Genomic DNA, 16655 nt, shown 5'->3' on the forward strand with positions numbered 1-16655 from the left:
GTGCCGCAGCGACCGCCACAATAGCAGGCGGGGATGGCGCGGCGGGGCGCCTACAGCTCCCAGCGTGCCGCGGGGCAGGCGGTGGCAGCGCCGCACTCCGCACGGCTCGCGCCGCACTCCGCACGGCTCGCGCGGTGCACACTGGGAAGTGTAGTCCCGGGCCGGGGAGGGGGGCCGTGGCGGCGGCCGCAGCGTCTGAGATGGGCTCCGGTGGGCACCCCGGCGGCAGGGACGGCGGCGCTGGAAGGGGTGAGCTCCGCGTCCTGGCAGCGATGTGCCTGGAAAGCATCAGCCAGCTGCAGCCCTGACCGAGGCCTGTAGATTTCAGCGCATTGAAACACACCGAGTGCAAAGACGATGAATAATTTAATAAAATCAATTATTCTGACTGGAGTTGCGAGCCGCCCTACAGGCAAAATGCAGCGCAGGTACCTCACATCATGCCCCACAGGCAGTCACGTTTAGAGGCAAATGAGGAGGGTTCAGGGAAATTTCCTCTTTTCCAAAGTCACAGGCCTCTCACTTAGTGCAACATCCAGTAATTATTGCATCCATCCCCCCACCACTGTAGAGCTGTCCCCAAGAGAATATTCTCCAGTGCTTTGTCTGCTCCACATTTCTGTAATTGAAGTGACAGACTGTCTCCTCCTGGAGGAAACAAATGTAGTTGTACATACATTATAGATACATCATTTTAGAAAAAAAATCTGTTTTTCCACCCTCTTTGCAAATATGAATACCCAGTTGTCCCAGCCACTGCTATCAATTATTTGCCCAACTATAATATTTAGTTATTTGAGTCTTTCCTGATGAGACAGATCCTCCAGCTCCCACTCTTGATTATTTCAAATCTTAAAATGCTTTGGTACACTTAGTCTAGCAAACAAGGGGAGGCATCTGCACGCCAGCACTCCCACATTCTGTTCTTGGGTTTGCTACTGCCATATTCAGTGCTATAGCAAACCCCTTTCTTTGTACTTCAATCTTCCCCCTGCCTCCGCTTTTATTTTTTGGTTTTGTTTGCCAGTTGGGTTTTTGTTTGTTTTGCATTGTTACATACTCACTGTTCTACAAATAAAATATCAAGCACTACTGATGTTATATTAGATCACCTCTCTCCTACACCCCAGAACTGCATACAGTACTCCAGACTGTCCCAAAAGTATAGAAAGATGCTATTAATTAATTCAGTGTACCAGCTAGCTTCCACAGTTTATAGAAAGAAATTTGGGGTGGTGGGGTGTGTTAATTAAAAGGATATGCCAAATTGAAATCACTACTGCCCCCAGCGTCCTATTGTCTTTTCCTGTATTACTATAAAACACCTGTTTTTCTTCTTGTTCGCTTTTGCCCCTTGTAACAGGTATTGCTTTTCTTTTAATGACAGAACCAAGTATTAGTTTTCTTACTGTATAAAACACAGAATTTTATTAACATGTAAAATAGCATAAGCATATAACCTAAAATAACTATTCATTACCTAAAACAATTATTAGACAGAGACAGTAAGCCTGCCCTTCAGCCAGTGCACCACGGAGCTGCTCATCCCACTGTCTCGACAACTTGTCCAGAAGGATGCTTTGAGGGATAGTATCTCCTGTATTTTATGAGTCTTCAACATGGTATCTCAGCAAAAGGTTTTGTGTGGGAGATTTGAGGGATTTTCTTGAGGCTGAGTTGTGGAGGGGTTGCTGTTAGATGGAGATTTGCTACTGAACCAGCCAGGAATTTCAAGGCTGGGAACAGGACCTGCCATGGGAGAGAAGCAACTCCGAAATAACAAGGCCCCAACATGGTGTATATCAATGGATCTATCAGCAGTGAGACTTCAGCGCGTAGACAGCCTGTGAACATGGACAATAACCAATCAGCTAATGCATGCTTGGAGCGTGGACACGTGATCAGGAAACAACTGCATATATAAGGAGGCTTGTCTCTGTAATAAATGGCTTCGCTTGAATTCATATTGAATTGTGTGGAGTCCGTGAGTTTTCACCCTCACAAGTGGTGACTCCAATGTGATCCATAAGGAGAATTTACGGAAGGGGGATGACTGCTGCGGGGAGCGAGCCCCAGCTGGAACGGCTTGGCTGGACCGTGACCGGGACGCAGTCTGTGGGCTGATTGACTCCTGATTGATCACTACAAAAGCGACAGAGGAGGGATGAAGGATCCGATATCATTGCAATGGACACCCAAAGAGGTGAGCAGCTGGGGGCGGGAGGAGGTGGGGCAGAATATTTTTAAAGAAGAAGAAGAAATACTGCGGCTCCTCCTGCATATTCTCTCTAAGAGAGGGGTGAAGTATGAGGAGAGTAACCTCAAAAGACTATTAATTTGGTGTAGAGGCAGTGGGTTTCCTGCTGACCTGTTAGGAATTTTTCAAATAGAGACTTGGGAAAAAGTGGGAACTGTGTTGTGGAAGGCAGCTAGTCACAGTGAAAAATATATTCTCGGCCTTGTAACCACCTGGAAACTGATAATTACTACAGTGAAGCAGATAAAGCCTGAAAAGACTGTTACGAGCATTAGTGACTCAAAACTTAAAGTTGAACTTTGGCACGATATAGAGCAGAAATCATGGGAAAAAGTCAGCAATGGAGATAAAGAACCTAAATCATTAGTAACCACATGGAAACTTATAATCACTGCCTTAAAAGATCTTAAGGCTGAACGGTCTGCTGCTGCCGGAATTTTTGCAGCATTGCAGCCTGATAAGTATCCTGAAAATCGCTGTGAAGTTTATCCGGTTCGTGTCTTTGATACCTTCCCTACTCCATCCCCTGCTGTGCTTTCGGCACCCCTGATAGCTCAGCAGTCCGGGACGGGGGAAGGAAAAATGCCGAGCGGGTGGCCTCCTGTACCATTGCCCAACACTGGTGAGAACAGCAACTCCAGAGGATCGGAGTCAGACAATTTGCCCAAAGAACCTGTGAAAGCTGAGAATGCTAAGGTCGTAAACAAGTGTACTATCAGTCCTTTTACCCATTTGTATCTGCCTTTACGATCTTTTAACCCTCCAACTTCCACGAGAGAGCAGAAGGAGTCACTGGATAAGAATTGGACAACAGAACTATGTGACAGATTAGATCAGCTAATAGCGAGTGAATCCAACAGTTGGCAATGCAGTCATGGTGATCGTGACGGGAAAGGGGGTGCGCCTGGGGGCTCAGGTTATACGAATAATTATGATGCTAGAAAGTATTGGCGAGAATGTGCACTGTTCTGAACTCCCCTGTTACCAACAATTCTCCAGCACCACTCAAGACCGCATTATCTGATGACTCGGACGAGGATGGGGGTCTGCAGCATTTTCTTCAAAGTTAACAGGAAAAAGAGTATGTGTACATGTTGCCCCGAGATCAGATAAAAACCATGAAAGACTCAACAAAATTAGACCTATGCAATGTAACAGCTATAGATCATTTAGGACTGAACGATGGAGACTCGTTGAAAGGGGCAGGTATCCCACAGCTCTTGGAACAGACACTAATTGACACATCACAATTACAGGCGCTATTAGTTTCTGAAATCCTGAGGCAGTCAACAGACCTTGCATATCAAGCTATAGCAGAGGTGTTTGAAAACAACAAAGCAGCCAAATCTTTTATCACTACTATCTGGGTCCCAGTGAGAATTACATGCAATTTATTGACCATCTTCAAGAGGCTATCAATAAGCAGGTTGAAAACTTAGAAGTGTTGAAATTAGCAGTAGAGAATGCTAATGTTTGCTATCTATGTGTTATTTGCGAGTTTTACAGTACATATTATGTGCTTCTGTGTATTGCCCCTCTAAAAATCAAGCAGCTTGTCAGGAATGTGAGTTAATTGTTTTACTGGTTGTTGTTAGAATTGCTTCTTTGTGGTATAAGTACACCGTAAAACTTTCTCCCCACTTTTCCCACTCGTGCTGCAAGCAGTCCTATGCTTTCCCCCCTCCCTCTTCTCATGGTTTTTACTTACGAGATGGGGTGAGAAATTACTGTTTTCAGTCGTGTTCCTAAGAAATTGGTATTGGGAGGTGTTTTAAAACATAGGAAAGCACTTAGAAATAGGAAGAAGGAAGATCTTGTAAAATATTGTAGTTAATGGTGGCTGCTGTATAAGTTAAATGATCAGGAAAAGTGTCCGGAGAATAGAATCTTGAAGTATAACACTTTGTTGAAATTAATGTTGTTTCTAAGGCGAGAAGAGCACGACAAAATAAATCCTTACAAGAGATCATTAAATCATTTCAGACAGTTTTACAGGTGGAACCGTTTGAACTTCAACAAGCTGAGAGAAAGTTAACTGATAACACACAGGTCACAGTAAACTTGCTGAAGTCTGCACGATGTTTTCCTTATTAACCGGTTTTCTTTGTAGGTATCTGTCTAAGCATATTATAGTTTGTTAAGTCTTTGCCTGTTAAATGGTACAAGTAAGTTCACAGACTGTTAAATCATGAGAATCCGTTGACTCAAAGTGTGCATTTTGTGATAATACAGAAGATCATGAGTAATTCAGTTCTTTACTGCGTGAATGTGATGATAAGATTTTGTGTGTGAGAGCTGTTACTTTTCTTTGTAGCATGCTAGCTTTATTCCAATATCCGGACTTGCACAAATCTGTGATAGGCTGTGTCTCATCTTGATGTGCTGGATTTGGCTTTTTTGTATGCACATCAAGTAAAGAATCCTGGTTTTGGGATAACAGTTGTAGTGCACCAGATGAGACGCTAATAAAAGCCTTACCTGGTCCAGCTTGCCGCAGTGGCGGGGGGGCAGGTGCCGGTTGGGTTCCAGCACGCACTGACCTGTTTTGTCAGGGAGACCCAGTGGTACCTCTGCCTGGCTGAGCAGTAAGCGGCCCAAAGGTGCAATGCTAAAATTGAGATATTGGCTTGAATAAGTGTAACTGTGATCTATCTGCATATTTGAACTTGGTATTTGGTTTTCATATCTGAGCTCAGTATTTTAATTTGCATGTTTATATTTGGTACCAAAAGAATTTTGTTTGGGGAGATAATTACAAAATGGAAACTGGTTCCACTGCTAAAATTCCACCTTGCTCCCCCTTAGGATGCATCCTTATGCATTAGAATAATTGCTTATATTGTTATCTAGTAATTTTGAGACCAGAAAAGAATTTAAATTGTTAAACTCTGCTTTCAAAAAAGAAAAAAAAATCAAAAAGAAAAAGAAAATAAAAGGAAAAAAAAAGGAAAAAAATGAAAACAAACACCTAAATGCTATGATGGATGTGAACTTAGTATTGTATGAGGTTGTATTTGGGGGTTGCTGGAATGTGAACTGATTTGGGTCTAGGAAAATGGAATAATGGATTATGCTTAATATACTGTTTTTTGACATCTGTAAATTGTAAAAGGTAAATGGGGCTGAGGAGTGTGGCAACTCTTGAGCTGGTTGGAATTGTGTATGAAGCGTGTTATGGTTGGAGTGAAACGGGAGAACAAAAAAGCAAAATATCCCAGGCCTGTGCCTGAACATGGATTTCGGGCCCGTGTGGAGCTGCCAGATAAACTCAGGTCATTGCAACCGAGGAGTTTGCCAGAGCCTCCCACTTCGTACCAGCGATTGCGCCAGCTGCGTGGCCTTGGCTCCATCTGAACTGCAGCAAGAAGAGAAAGAAAAAGAAAAAAAAAAAAGGAAAAACCTGTTTTCCTGCTGCTAAGCAGAGAAAGGGGGGCTTTACTCCCCCCTGCTCTGTCTTTTTTTTTTCTCTGGAATATTGTCATCCATCCTTATTGTGGCACTATGTTGCTTCTCAGCTTTGAATCAGGGTTTGTTGGTGATGTTTCTTTTTGCTTCTGTCTTGTTTCCTAGGTTTTGGCACATCTGGGGAGAGAGCTCATCATTTTACCTCCTTGCTGAAGTCAGTCTTTTCACACTGGTCAGCTTTTGGGGGTCAGAGTGCTCAGTGCTTCTCTGGGTCAGAGTGGTACTGATTTGGGTGTGGAGTGCAGCCAGGTTGGTTTGATGTGGAGTTCAAACTGATTTGTTTTCATGCTGGGCTGGAGATCCTGCCATCCCAGATGGGGGTGAGGGGGAGGTTTTATTCCCTCCCCAGCACTGTTACTGCTAGAGAACTGTAATACTGCATCAAGGAGTCTGAGGGTTGAAATTTAAAGGCATTGCCAGTTGGTCCATATTTCTAATGAAGCTGGGAAATTAAAACAAAATTTTTTTTAATAGACTTATTCTGTGGTAACTGGTTGTAAGAGACTCCTTAGTAAATTCACCATGCTAGTTTTTGAGGTCATGAGAGAGAACGAAAGAAAGGCTGTTTTTTGAGACCAATAGAATGCCAAATTTGGAACAAAGTTTTAATACATGAATTCTTGTAGTTGCCAGAAAGCCCTATACCTCTCTTGGGTCAAGATTCATTAAGAAAATTGTAAGCTCAAATTACGTTTTCTGAGAATTCTGTTTAGTTGCATGTCCTACAAGAAGCTGCTTGGATGGTGCAGATTTGCTTGCTGCAAGTGAGAAATCTCCAAGGAAATTTTGAATGCTATATTTCCACTAGTATTAACAGCCAATGTTTCGATAAAGCAAATACTACATTGATAGATCTGAAACAGGACTTCGATCCGGTAAGGGAAAACAATATCCAATAAATATGACAGCCAAAATGGAGTTAGAAACTTTGAGGAATAAATTTATGACAACCTTATAGGCTGACTCCATTCAATTGGACTTGCAGATTTGTCTATTTATAGCTACAACATAGAAACAACCTGTGGCTCTTGTGGGACAGTATGATGAGAATGCTAACAGACTGATAAACCCATTGTTACTCTGATCAAAAAATGCAGGGAATTAATTTAAGTCTTAATAGGCTATGATCCTTTTGTCATATAGGTACCATTTGTTAAATTTAATTTTGATTTTTTTATTTGCAATCTACATCCTTGTAAATTGCACTAGCTGATTTTTTTAACAGCACAGCTTTTGGCATGCCTAAATGTAAATTGATGCAGAACCTGCAAGTCTTTAACATCAGGTCACAGACCATACTTGTAGTTGGTCTGATCCTACATACTTGCAGTTTTTGTTCATGGTTCTGGGAAGTCTCATAAAGCTGTAGTGGTCTGGTGTGAAGATAACGATTGGCATCATTCTGTAAAAATTATTGAAGGTTCAACCCAATTAGCAGAATTTGGTGCAGCTTTACATTACTTAGAGCTCTTTAAGGAGGAACCTCTAAATTTGGTTTGTGATTCTGAGTACGTAGTCAAGGTCCAACGCACATATCTGATTCTGAACTGGTTTGTTTTTGTTTTTAAACCAAAAGGGGGGAGAAGTAGGGAAAACACCACAAAACCAATTGTCAAAAGCATTGTATGTGAGGAATCACTTATATCTAAGTGATGCAGCCTAAATTTGCCCTGTGATGAAACACTTTGCAAGTATGACCCAAAACCATGCTAAATCAGAAAGAACCTACAGTAGTTATGGTCAAATCACTAGTTAATGGTAAATGGAAAAGGCCACACCAATTGATAACCTGGGGAAAAGGTTATGTTTGTGTCATTACAGGCTGAGGATCGAAGTGGATTCAACAAAGATTCAACAGATGCAGACGGACAGGAGGGAGATAAGTTGTGAGGACTGTTTCAGATGTAAACCATGGATCCTAATTCAGTGTTATGGATGCTCACAGACCTGGTGGTCTAGAAGCCCCTTAGCAAGCAGGTGGTGTACCTTCTGTGGAGAATGGCAATTTGAGCAAACAGCAGGAGAGTCAAAAGGGTGATATTACACTTAGATAGTCAATGCAAAAATGAGGTAAAATTATGAGACATTCCTACCATGGTATCTACTGCACTCCTCCTCCCTAGTCTAGCGGCTGGTAAAGCTTTAGGAGACATATCAAAGTTAAGCTATTGGTCTTTTAAACAGGCTGATTTAACTTCTGAGATACTAACTCAATTAATAGTAGATGTTGATGGTATTAGGCATGTTATACTTCAAAATCGTATTGCCATAGATTTTTGTTGTTATCGTAAGGATATGGTTGTGATGAACTTAAGAGAAAGATGTTGTATTAACTTGTTTAATCATTCTGGATCTATTCATAGTACTTTAGACAAACTAACCCAGCACGTTAATAAGATTGTCGTAGTAGAATTAGGGTTTGACAAATGGTGGGTAGTTGTTTGATCTTATTATGTAAGGCTTTGCTACATTATATGTAATTGTAATCATTGTTGTTAATCATATGTTGTATGCTGCAGTGTATTTCAAAGATGATTCTGCGCGTTGTAAACAAGGCCTGGCTGGTTCAAAAACAAAAAGGGGGAATTGTGGGAGATTTGAGGGATTTTCTTGAGGCTGAGTTGTGGAGGGGTTGCTGTTAGATGGAGATTTGTTACTGAACCAGCCAGGAATTTCAAGGCTGGGAACAGGACCTGCAACTCCGAAATAACAAGGCCCCAAAGTGGTGTAAATCAATGTAAATGGTGTAAATTAGCAATGAGACTCGGGCACGTGGACAGCCCGTGAACATGGACAATATCCAATCAGCTAATGCATGCTTGGAACATGGACGCGTGATCAGGAAATAACTGCATATATAAGGAGGCTTGTCTCTGTAATAAATGGCTTCGCTTGAATTCATATTGAATTGTGTGGAGTCAATGAGTTTTCACCCTCGCAGTTTTGGAATCAAAGCAGACAAGCACCACAATCACAGAAATTAGGAAGGTGCAACTACGCTGTCAACACAGCTTACCGTTGCACAGAAGGTGCAGTTAGGAAACGTTTTCTCACTCCCAGCACATTATAGCAAAAGCTGAATACAACAGAGAATGTATAAGAGGGGAAACAGGGGGCTAGGAGTAAAAGCATTAATTTTTCTTGGTAGCCATTGCTACAAAAAATTCAGGTATTTTACATATAGTTCTAGCAATGACATTTTAAAGAATATTGTGAAAAAAAATAGAGACTCAAAATGGAATTAACAACTTATTCACATTAAGAATTTACTTACAGTCCTGTTTTAAGTTTTAGGAAAAAAAATTTTCAGCATTTTGCCTTCTGTGTTTTCACCTAGCTACCTTGACACCATCTAAGGTTGCCAGAACTAGTTATGTGAATTGACACAAAGACAGCTACATTTGCAGGTCCTTCAGTTGAGTATCAAATCTGGGACTGACTGCACCACAGTTTTTGAGCCTGCTTATCACACTGATAACACTGTCAGTTCTGTAAACATTGTTTCAAAGTCACTGATGTAAACACACTTCATTGCAGTCCTATTATTACATCAGAGTATATTCTAAGAAGAACGTGGCATTTGGTTATTTGTCTATACTGTTCATCTTTTAAGAGCATCAGCTACATCATTCTTGCTGCAGTGACAACAATGCATATGAAGAAAAAGAAATAGACCAATTGTTGTAAAACAACAAGTAAGTTTATTTTCTCAAAAAAAAACCAAAAAAACAAACCCCACTACAGGAATATAACTACTTTCTCAGAAATAAAAAGGTTCTAAAGGCCTTTTAAATCTATCAGCACAAGTGATGCTACCACACACAGAATTCTCAATGGAAAAAGAAAAAAAAGCCAGGCATAGATGTTCAAACACTGGTGCAATTTGTAGTAGCACAGCAACAAAGAAGCAGTAGATTTTTCATTTCTTGATAGCTTCATGTGAAGACATGATGATTAAAGCTGACACACAGAGAAAGCTGAGCAGCTGCATTTTTCTTAATACAAAGACAACTAGGCAAAATTAATGGCCAACATTGTTTTGCAATCTGTACTCTACAGAGTTCCAAAAGGTTATTTCACTAACAACCCCCCCTTTTCAGTCCAAAGTTAGTTTCAGCAAAGTTATAAACATCACAGTGAACTCCTCAGATGTCAAACTGCATTGATTAGTAGGTTTCTGTACCACAAAACTTTCAAGGAACAGTGTTTTTCAAAGGCTTGCTTGGAGAACAGAAACATCCTGCCAGTTTTAGTTCAGACAAGATGCCTACAAGCAGAATTACCTGCCTGCTCCCCCACACCTGGCCTTAACCAAGGCTCCTCAGGTTACACTTCAAAACGGTTAACAGAAGTCAGGACAGAGCCTCTGTTTCGGTGAGGAAAATTACTTTATATAAAAAGAAAAAGCCTCAGTCAGAGCCGCTTAGCGTAATACCGATTACCTTATCAGACGCCCCAAACACGAATGAAGACCGGCCAGGCCCAGCCCTCCAACAGACACCAACACCCTCTCCTCTCCTCTCCTCTCCTCTCCTCAACCCGCTGCCCCTCTCCCCCTCTCTCTACGGTTGAACAACGGCCACAACGGCCGCGCCGCGCCGCGCCGACCCGCGCCGCGCCGCCCCGCGCCCAGCGAACCGCCTCCACGCGCCCACGCGCCAGTGCGGACGAGGCTGAGGAGGGACAAGGCCCCGCCCAGGGATGACATCACAGCGCCCGCGAGAACCTCCCCTGTTTTCCCCCTCTCGGCAGGCCGGCTCCCAGGGGTGGGCGGGGCCTCGTGTGCGCAGGCGCAGTTCGCCGGGGTTAATCGGCTGAAACGCGACTGTTTCACTTACGTGAAAACGATTTACGACAGCTCCGCCGGCGGCTCTGGTTGCTGTGGAGAGGCTGCAGGTGCCCCGCCGAGCCCCGGTCACACCGGCGGGTGAGAGCGGCGCTGGGGGAAGCGGGGTGGTCGCCTCTTCCCCGCGGTGGCGATTGCGTTATGGCCGGGGCCGCGCGCCGGCGGCGTCCGCACGTGGCCCGCGGGGCGGTGCAGTACGACGGGGTCCCAGCCCGGCCCGGCCGCCGGCCACTGGCGCCGTGGGTGGCGCGGCGGGCAGGCGTGCGGCAAGGGAAAAAAGAAGGAAGGAGGGAACTGGGGTGTCTCCGCCTTCCCGCGGGCTCTCTCGGCCGGGCAGGAGGACGGACCGGCGCTTGGGGCCGTTGTTTTAAATGACGAATGGCGCGTTTTGTAATCCCGGTGCCGTTTTATTCAGCGGGCGTAACGCGAACCTTAAGACGCTTCTCGGTTCAGTGTGTGGGAAGAACGTGCACGAGTTTGGCAGCGGGGGAGCGCAGCGTAACTCCGTTTGCTCTCTAGTAACTGCGCCTTAGTAACCAAATGATGCAATATCTGTCAGCTAACACGTCTGCATCTCAGCCTGCTGACCTGCTTTTTTATTGCTTTCCAAGATTACTATACGTCCAGCAAATTCCACTTTTCTCAGCATGGAGGCAGAACAGATTATGGAAGGACAGCCTCAGGTAATGCAAAAAATGTTTTATGTGCATCATGCTACATCTGTAAAAAGGAGTATTTCCACTTTGCTGACCGTGTGTTATTTTACAGGTTCCAGAAAATCCCCATTCTGAATATGGTCTTACTGAAAATGTAGAGGTAACAAATTTTGTCTTGAGTCCGACCTTAGCAAATGTAGTGTTCCCAAGAAAGTTAGATGGAAACTATACCAACAGATACTAGTGTCTTGCATAACTGGCTGTTAATTAATATATTTTCTGTTGTGTTGCTTGCATTATATACTAAATGGTACTGAAGTAAATAACATTTTAGCGAGGTGGGGTTTTTTTGAAGTATGCGATGTTCCATTAATATGCCACAAAAAGGCAGCCAGACTTTTATTACAGGGAGGGGAAAAGGAGGAACTGTTGAGATTTCTATAAAAGTATCAAAGGGAGGAATTTTTTTAATATTCTTGTAAACAGAAATATTGTATTGGAATAATCCAAGCTGTCTTTAATTATGCCAAGAAAAAGTAGGTACAATCTGTTGTCTCCATTGTTGGTAACAGTGTGGGTTAGAATAATAACTATATGACATTTGTTTACTCTTCCTCATTAAAGCCTTCAGTCTCCCTTCATTATAAGCTTCTACTCTATGCAAAGCTTTTGCAGAAACTTTTAAAAAATGTCCTCTGCAACTGTTCTCTCTGATAGGTGCCTCCCTGTACATTTCAGTTTCCACTACAGAACCAGAACGCGTTGGATAAGGTTGATCTCAGATAGGTAGAGGTGTGTGTGTTGTGTTGAGCACCTTTGGTTTACTGACAGTGGCAGGGTGTCCTTTTTGAACTACAGTTAATGCTGTAAGGTGATTCAGCACTTTTTTGACCAAAATGCACCTGGAAGCATTTTGTGTATGTTTTCTTAAGTTTTCCATCTGTGCTTTAATAGAGCACAGTCTCAAAGTGCTTGAGTTTTAACAGAGTCTCCTCTGTCAGACTTCACCTGAATTTCTAGTGCTTTTAACATTTTGTGTTAGAATTGCGTGCATACAGCAACCATTTAACTGGGACCACTCTTGTTAGTTGTCATTCCTGTCTCAGTGGTGTAGAATTTAAATCTGAATGCAAAAGCAGAAATAACAGTGATCTACTGGGTGTCTTCTGTTTTGGAAAACCTGACTTCCTAACAATGTTTCTCCCAAACATAAGAATTTAACAGAAGGCTCCTCTGGATTAGATTTTTGTGCAAGGAAAAATACGCACTTAAATTTTCTTACAAGATGTAAAGAAGTTATGGTCAGTGAATTGCAGAGAAATGGGTACTTTGCACTCACACCTCAAAGTAGATGTGTCTGTTATTAGCAATGTTCACTCACTTTTTTTTTTTTCTACTTCAGAGGATAGTAGAAAATGAGAAAATAAATGCAGAGAAGACATCGAAGCAGAAGGTGGATCTTCAGTCACTACCCACACGTGCCTACTTAGATCAGACAGTTGTACCTATCTTGCTACAGGGACTTGCTGTTCTTGCAAAAGAGAGGTAAGATGCTTCAATGTTCCTTCTGTTCTTAAGAAAAACATAGGTCTCAAACTTGGGTAGTATGTCCCTTGTTCAGTGATCCTGCATACCAGATGTGGTTTTGCTACCTGTAAAAAAGTCATTACAACAGGTTTATGAACTGATGATTACTACGATTCACTATGCAGGACGTGTTCCTCACTTAGGTGCATATGGCATGATAAGAGTTATTTATTGAATTTGTGATCTCACAACAAGGTATGCTACTGCAAAGGTTTTGGAGTGATGTTTTTTTTTGAATTTTGTCACATAATTCACCTTATAGAAGCAAAGCAAGAAGTTGTTCTAGTTTTGAACAAGATTTTTGTAGTGTGAAATTGTGAAGAGTTCTCTTGCCATTTGAAAGAAAGACAGACCGACCAGACAGGCCTGACGTGCATCTTTGTTGGAGATTAAAACGCTTTATAAAGGATGAGGCTGTCAACACAGTAAGAAGCAAACTGATAGTTTATCCTTTGAGTAAAGATTATGCTATCAAGATTCCCCAAATCTCTTATCAGTCAGTGTAGGAGGGTATTGTTTAATAATAGCAAACAGTTGTTCATCTTATCCAAATTAATTTCTAGCCTTTTGGTATATCCAAACTATTGTTGAGTCATACCGCATGTAACCATTTCTCAATTTTGCCAAGATAACATTATCAAAAGCTGGTATTGATGACCATAATCACATTGCAGTATCTACAGCCAGAACAACCATCAGCAATGTCTTAACCTCCAAAAGAGCTGTGAATTTGAACTGCATTGTACAGACAGCTAATAAGGCAAAAGAGTACCTAAGAAAGTGTGTACACCTGAGTGTACAGACCTTCCATTGACATCTGTTGGAGTTCTCCTGCAGACTTAATGTAAAACACAGCCTTGAGGTGGTTACCCAATACTTACAGTGTGCATACTTCTGCTACACACAAAGCAGACAAACTTTTTTTTTTCTTTTAATCTTTCTTCACTATGGAAGGAGCTGTTCTTTATGGGGACTCATCACAGGAGTGAAATTGGAACATTAGTAGAAGAGGTTGGGGAACGTATAGGAAAAAACCTAACAGTATCAAACTGCCACGGTCAAACTGGCTATTCAGTTGAGCATATTAAAACCTCAGGAGTGCCAAAGCTTAACTACCAGCTCTGCTGTATAATCTTGTGCTTAAAATTGAACTGGAAAGTAACTAATGGATGTTATTTTTTTTCTAAGGAATGTAGAGATGTTAGCCCAATACAGCTGATGACTGTGCCTTGAATTCAGTAGAAGCTGTCTTCCAAGATAGTGAGCATATGAATAAATGACATACTTGGGAGGAGTCAACACAACTTATGTCAGGGCTCCTAAGTCTCTTGGAGTTCACGGAAGGAGTCAATGAGGACACATAAACACAAATCTAATTTATACAGTCTTAAATTTCCAAAATATTTCTAGCACAGTCATTCACTAATGCTTTTAAAAAAGACTAAGTTACTGTGGGATTAATGAAAAAGCCTCCATATGGACAAGGAACTGGTTGGAAGAGGGTAGAAGTAAAAAGTGAATTTTTATGGTGAAATGAGTGCAATGCTGGAATCCTGCAAAGGATCATGTATACCTGTTTGAAAAAGTGGCTGACAAGATTTGTTCATGATACTGAGTTTTATTGAATAGGTTGGGGGGTTTTGTCTTTTGTTTGGTTGGTTTTAGTTGATTGATTGTAAAGTATGGAATGATATCTGTATAGGGAGTGACTGAATGGATGATACTTCAACCTGGAAAAGAGTTTTCTGAGACACAATATATTAGCAATCTTTTAAGTCATTAATAGCATGGAGATTCTATATTGGGATGGATTGTTTATCATCTGTTCTGATACAGTAATCAAATTAAGCTATGAGGTAGAAAATTCATAAGGAACAAAAGGAGATGATTCTTCACAGATTCCATAACTAAGCTATAAAACTTGAAGACATATTGTTTGGGCTCAAGGGGCAACTGGTGAAGGTTGTAGAGGAATTCACCAGGACTATTAAAGGTGCTAGTTCAGGAAGCTGGTTAAGTATACGTGCTTGGAGGCCAAAAAGATGGTCCAGAGAAGTACCTCTGTGCATTTCTTCCATTATTTATGCTCCTTATAGGCATATTTGCTCACTACCAGGACCTTTGGTCTGACCCAGTGTGGAATAAGTAAGCATGGCATTTACTCTGTAGACAGAATCTAGATTAGCAGGATTCATGCACTGAAGCTGAAGGAGCTTTTAAAACAAAACAAAAACTCCTAGACTAAGGCCAGTGATCAGAAACGTGCATTACTGACTACTTGCAAGTTACAACCTTTCTCAAATTTGGGAGTTTTTGTTGTGTTCATTTAAAAAGAGCAGTTGCCAGGAACCATGAAAACAATTCTAATGCAGTAACCATTTCAAGAAAATAAAACAAGAAAGCACTGACAGATAAATTTAAATAGCACAAGTTAAAGAAATAGCAAATGCATGTAACTTCTGATGATGTACATACAGTATTTATGCTTACAGAGCATAGGATTGTAGGATTAACTGTATTAGCAATTTAGAATGGTGACTAAGACTCATTAAAAACTTATTCATGAGACAAAAACTGGAAATTTATAGGGTAACTCGATAGTTGGTCATCCCTAAATCAATGCTCATATGTGTTTGGGAGGAGTTACATTGCTTTTCAGGAAAGGTGATTAGTTCTTCAGCTGCCTAATTTTATATAACAAAAAATAATTGCTTTTGATTTACTTTTTTCTTTACAGACCACCAAATCCCATTGAATTTCTAGCAGCATATCTTTTAAAAAACAAGTCACAATTTGAGGACCGAAATTAACTCCATAAAAATGAGGACAATTTGGCTGCTAGACTGAAATGCTCATTTTCCGCAATTTGTTTTCTGCTGTAAAAATCCTTTGGAACCATGATGTTGTCTTTCTTAATAGCACAACTTATTTTACCTTTTGAGTTATTTAATAAAGAACACTTTACATTTCATTTGTTTGCTTGTTTTAGACCAGCTATTAAGAGACTTTCAAAATAAAGTACTGAAACTACACTACTGATGATGAAAGTCTGGATAATTCTGTGGGGCTCCATCACCTGAATGCATGAAACAAAGGGGAATAACTTATTATGGGAATCACATGAGTGGTAATGTTGATTTTATACAGCACCCTTCACGTGCAGGGTACCTAAACAAGAAGGCAAAGGAATTAAGAGCAGTTAGAATTTATTTTGAGGATGGATTGATTAGGTAAAGAGGGGAGATGTTTCTTCCAAACACTAGGAAAAGGGTTTAGTTAATTAGGTTTAGCAGCAGAACACATCACTTGCAGACAGTGTCCAACATTTCAAATATTTAGATGAATGAGGTGTGATCTCCTGTGAGTGGTATGCTGTGCAGAATTCTACTGAAATACAGAATAAAGTTTGAAGGGATTTTAAAAGGTTCTATAATTCACTGTACTGCTACCCCTAGTTGGAGCAGTCTTTCTCTGTCAAAAATAATCTATGCAGTAAAATACTAAATCTTCTGATTTCCCCCCCTTAAGTTTACTAACACCACTGTTTGCTATTTCTATTCTTAATGTCTTTGTCTGACCAGCTCTTTTTAATTTTTTTCCTGTAGTCTCCTCAGTAGGGGTAAAGGCCACAGGCCTCAGGGTACAATATAAGAAGCTGCAACAGAAGACTGGGGATCAGAAGAAAAAGACAGAATTAAGACAGTAAACAACATGCTGTGAAAAAAATATCAGCAAATGTCTGTGAAAATAGGAATATTGTAACTGGAAAACTGGCTCACTAGGTTATTGGTAATGTGTACAGGGACTGGTCACAGCCCTCAGAATTCCCATTTTTGTTTTCTGA

The 16655-nt window shown here is 41.3% G+C and overlaps 2 protein-coding genes across 3 annotated transcripts; both read left to right on the forward strand.

The window, feature by feature from the left end:
- The first annotated feature begins 114 nt into the window (after positions 1-114).
- Positions 115-8619, forward strand: LOC139827556 (uncharacterized). The gene is made up of 2 exons (XM_071806192.1): positions 115-5971; positions 7544-8619. The coding sequence occupies exon 1, from the start codon at positions 2165-2167 to the stop codon at positions 3227-3229; it is 1065 nt and encodes a 354-aa protein (XP_071662293.1). The 5' UTR covers positions 115-2164; the 3' UTR covers positions 3230-5971; positions 7544-8619.
- Positions 8620-10495: 1876 nt separating this feature from the next.
- On the forward strand, positions 10496-15782 carry DPY30 (dpy-30 histone methyltransferase complex regulatory subunit). 2 transcript variants are annotated; one of them, XM_065835932.2, is made up of 5 exons: positions 10496-10649; positions 11180-11251; positions 11337-11384; positions 12627-12769; positions 15549-15782. In XM_065835932.2, exons 2-5 carry the CDS (start codon positions 11216-11218, stop codon positions 15619-15621), a joined length of 300 nt encoding a protein of 99 aa, XP_065692004.1. In that variant the 5' UTR covers positions 10496-10649; positions 11180-11215; the 3' UTR covers positions 15622-15782. The 2 variants fall into 2 exon arrangements, with proteins under 2 accessions (XP_065692004.1, XP_065692005.1); XM_065835933.2 differs by lacking the exon at positions 10496-10649 and adding an exon at positions 10843-11086.
- The last annotated feature ends 873 nt before the right edge of the window (positions 15783-16655 follow it).

This window comes from Patagioenas fasciata, chromosome 3 (assembly GCF_037038585.1).
Source record: "Patagioenas fasciata isolate bPatFas1 chromosome 3, bPatFas1.hap1, whole genome shotgun sequence".
Taxonomy (NCBI): Eukaryota; Metazoa; Chordata; class Aves; order Columbiformes; family Columbidae; genus Patagioenas; species Patagioenas fasciata.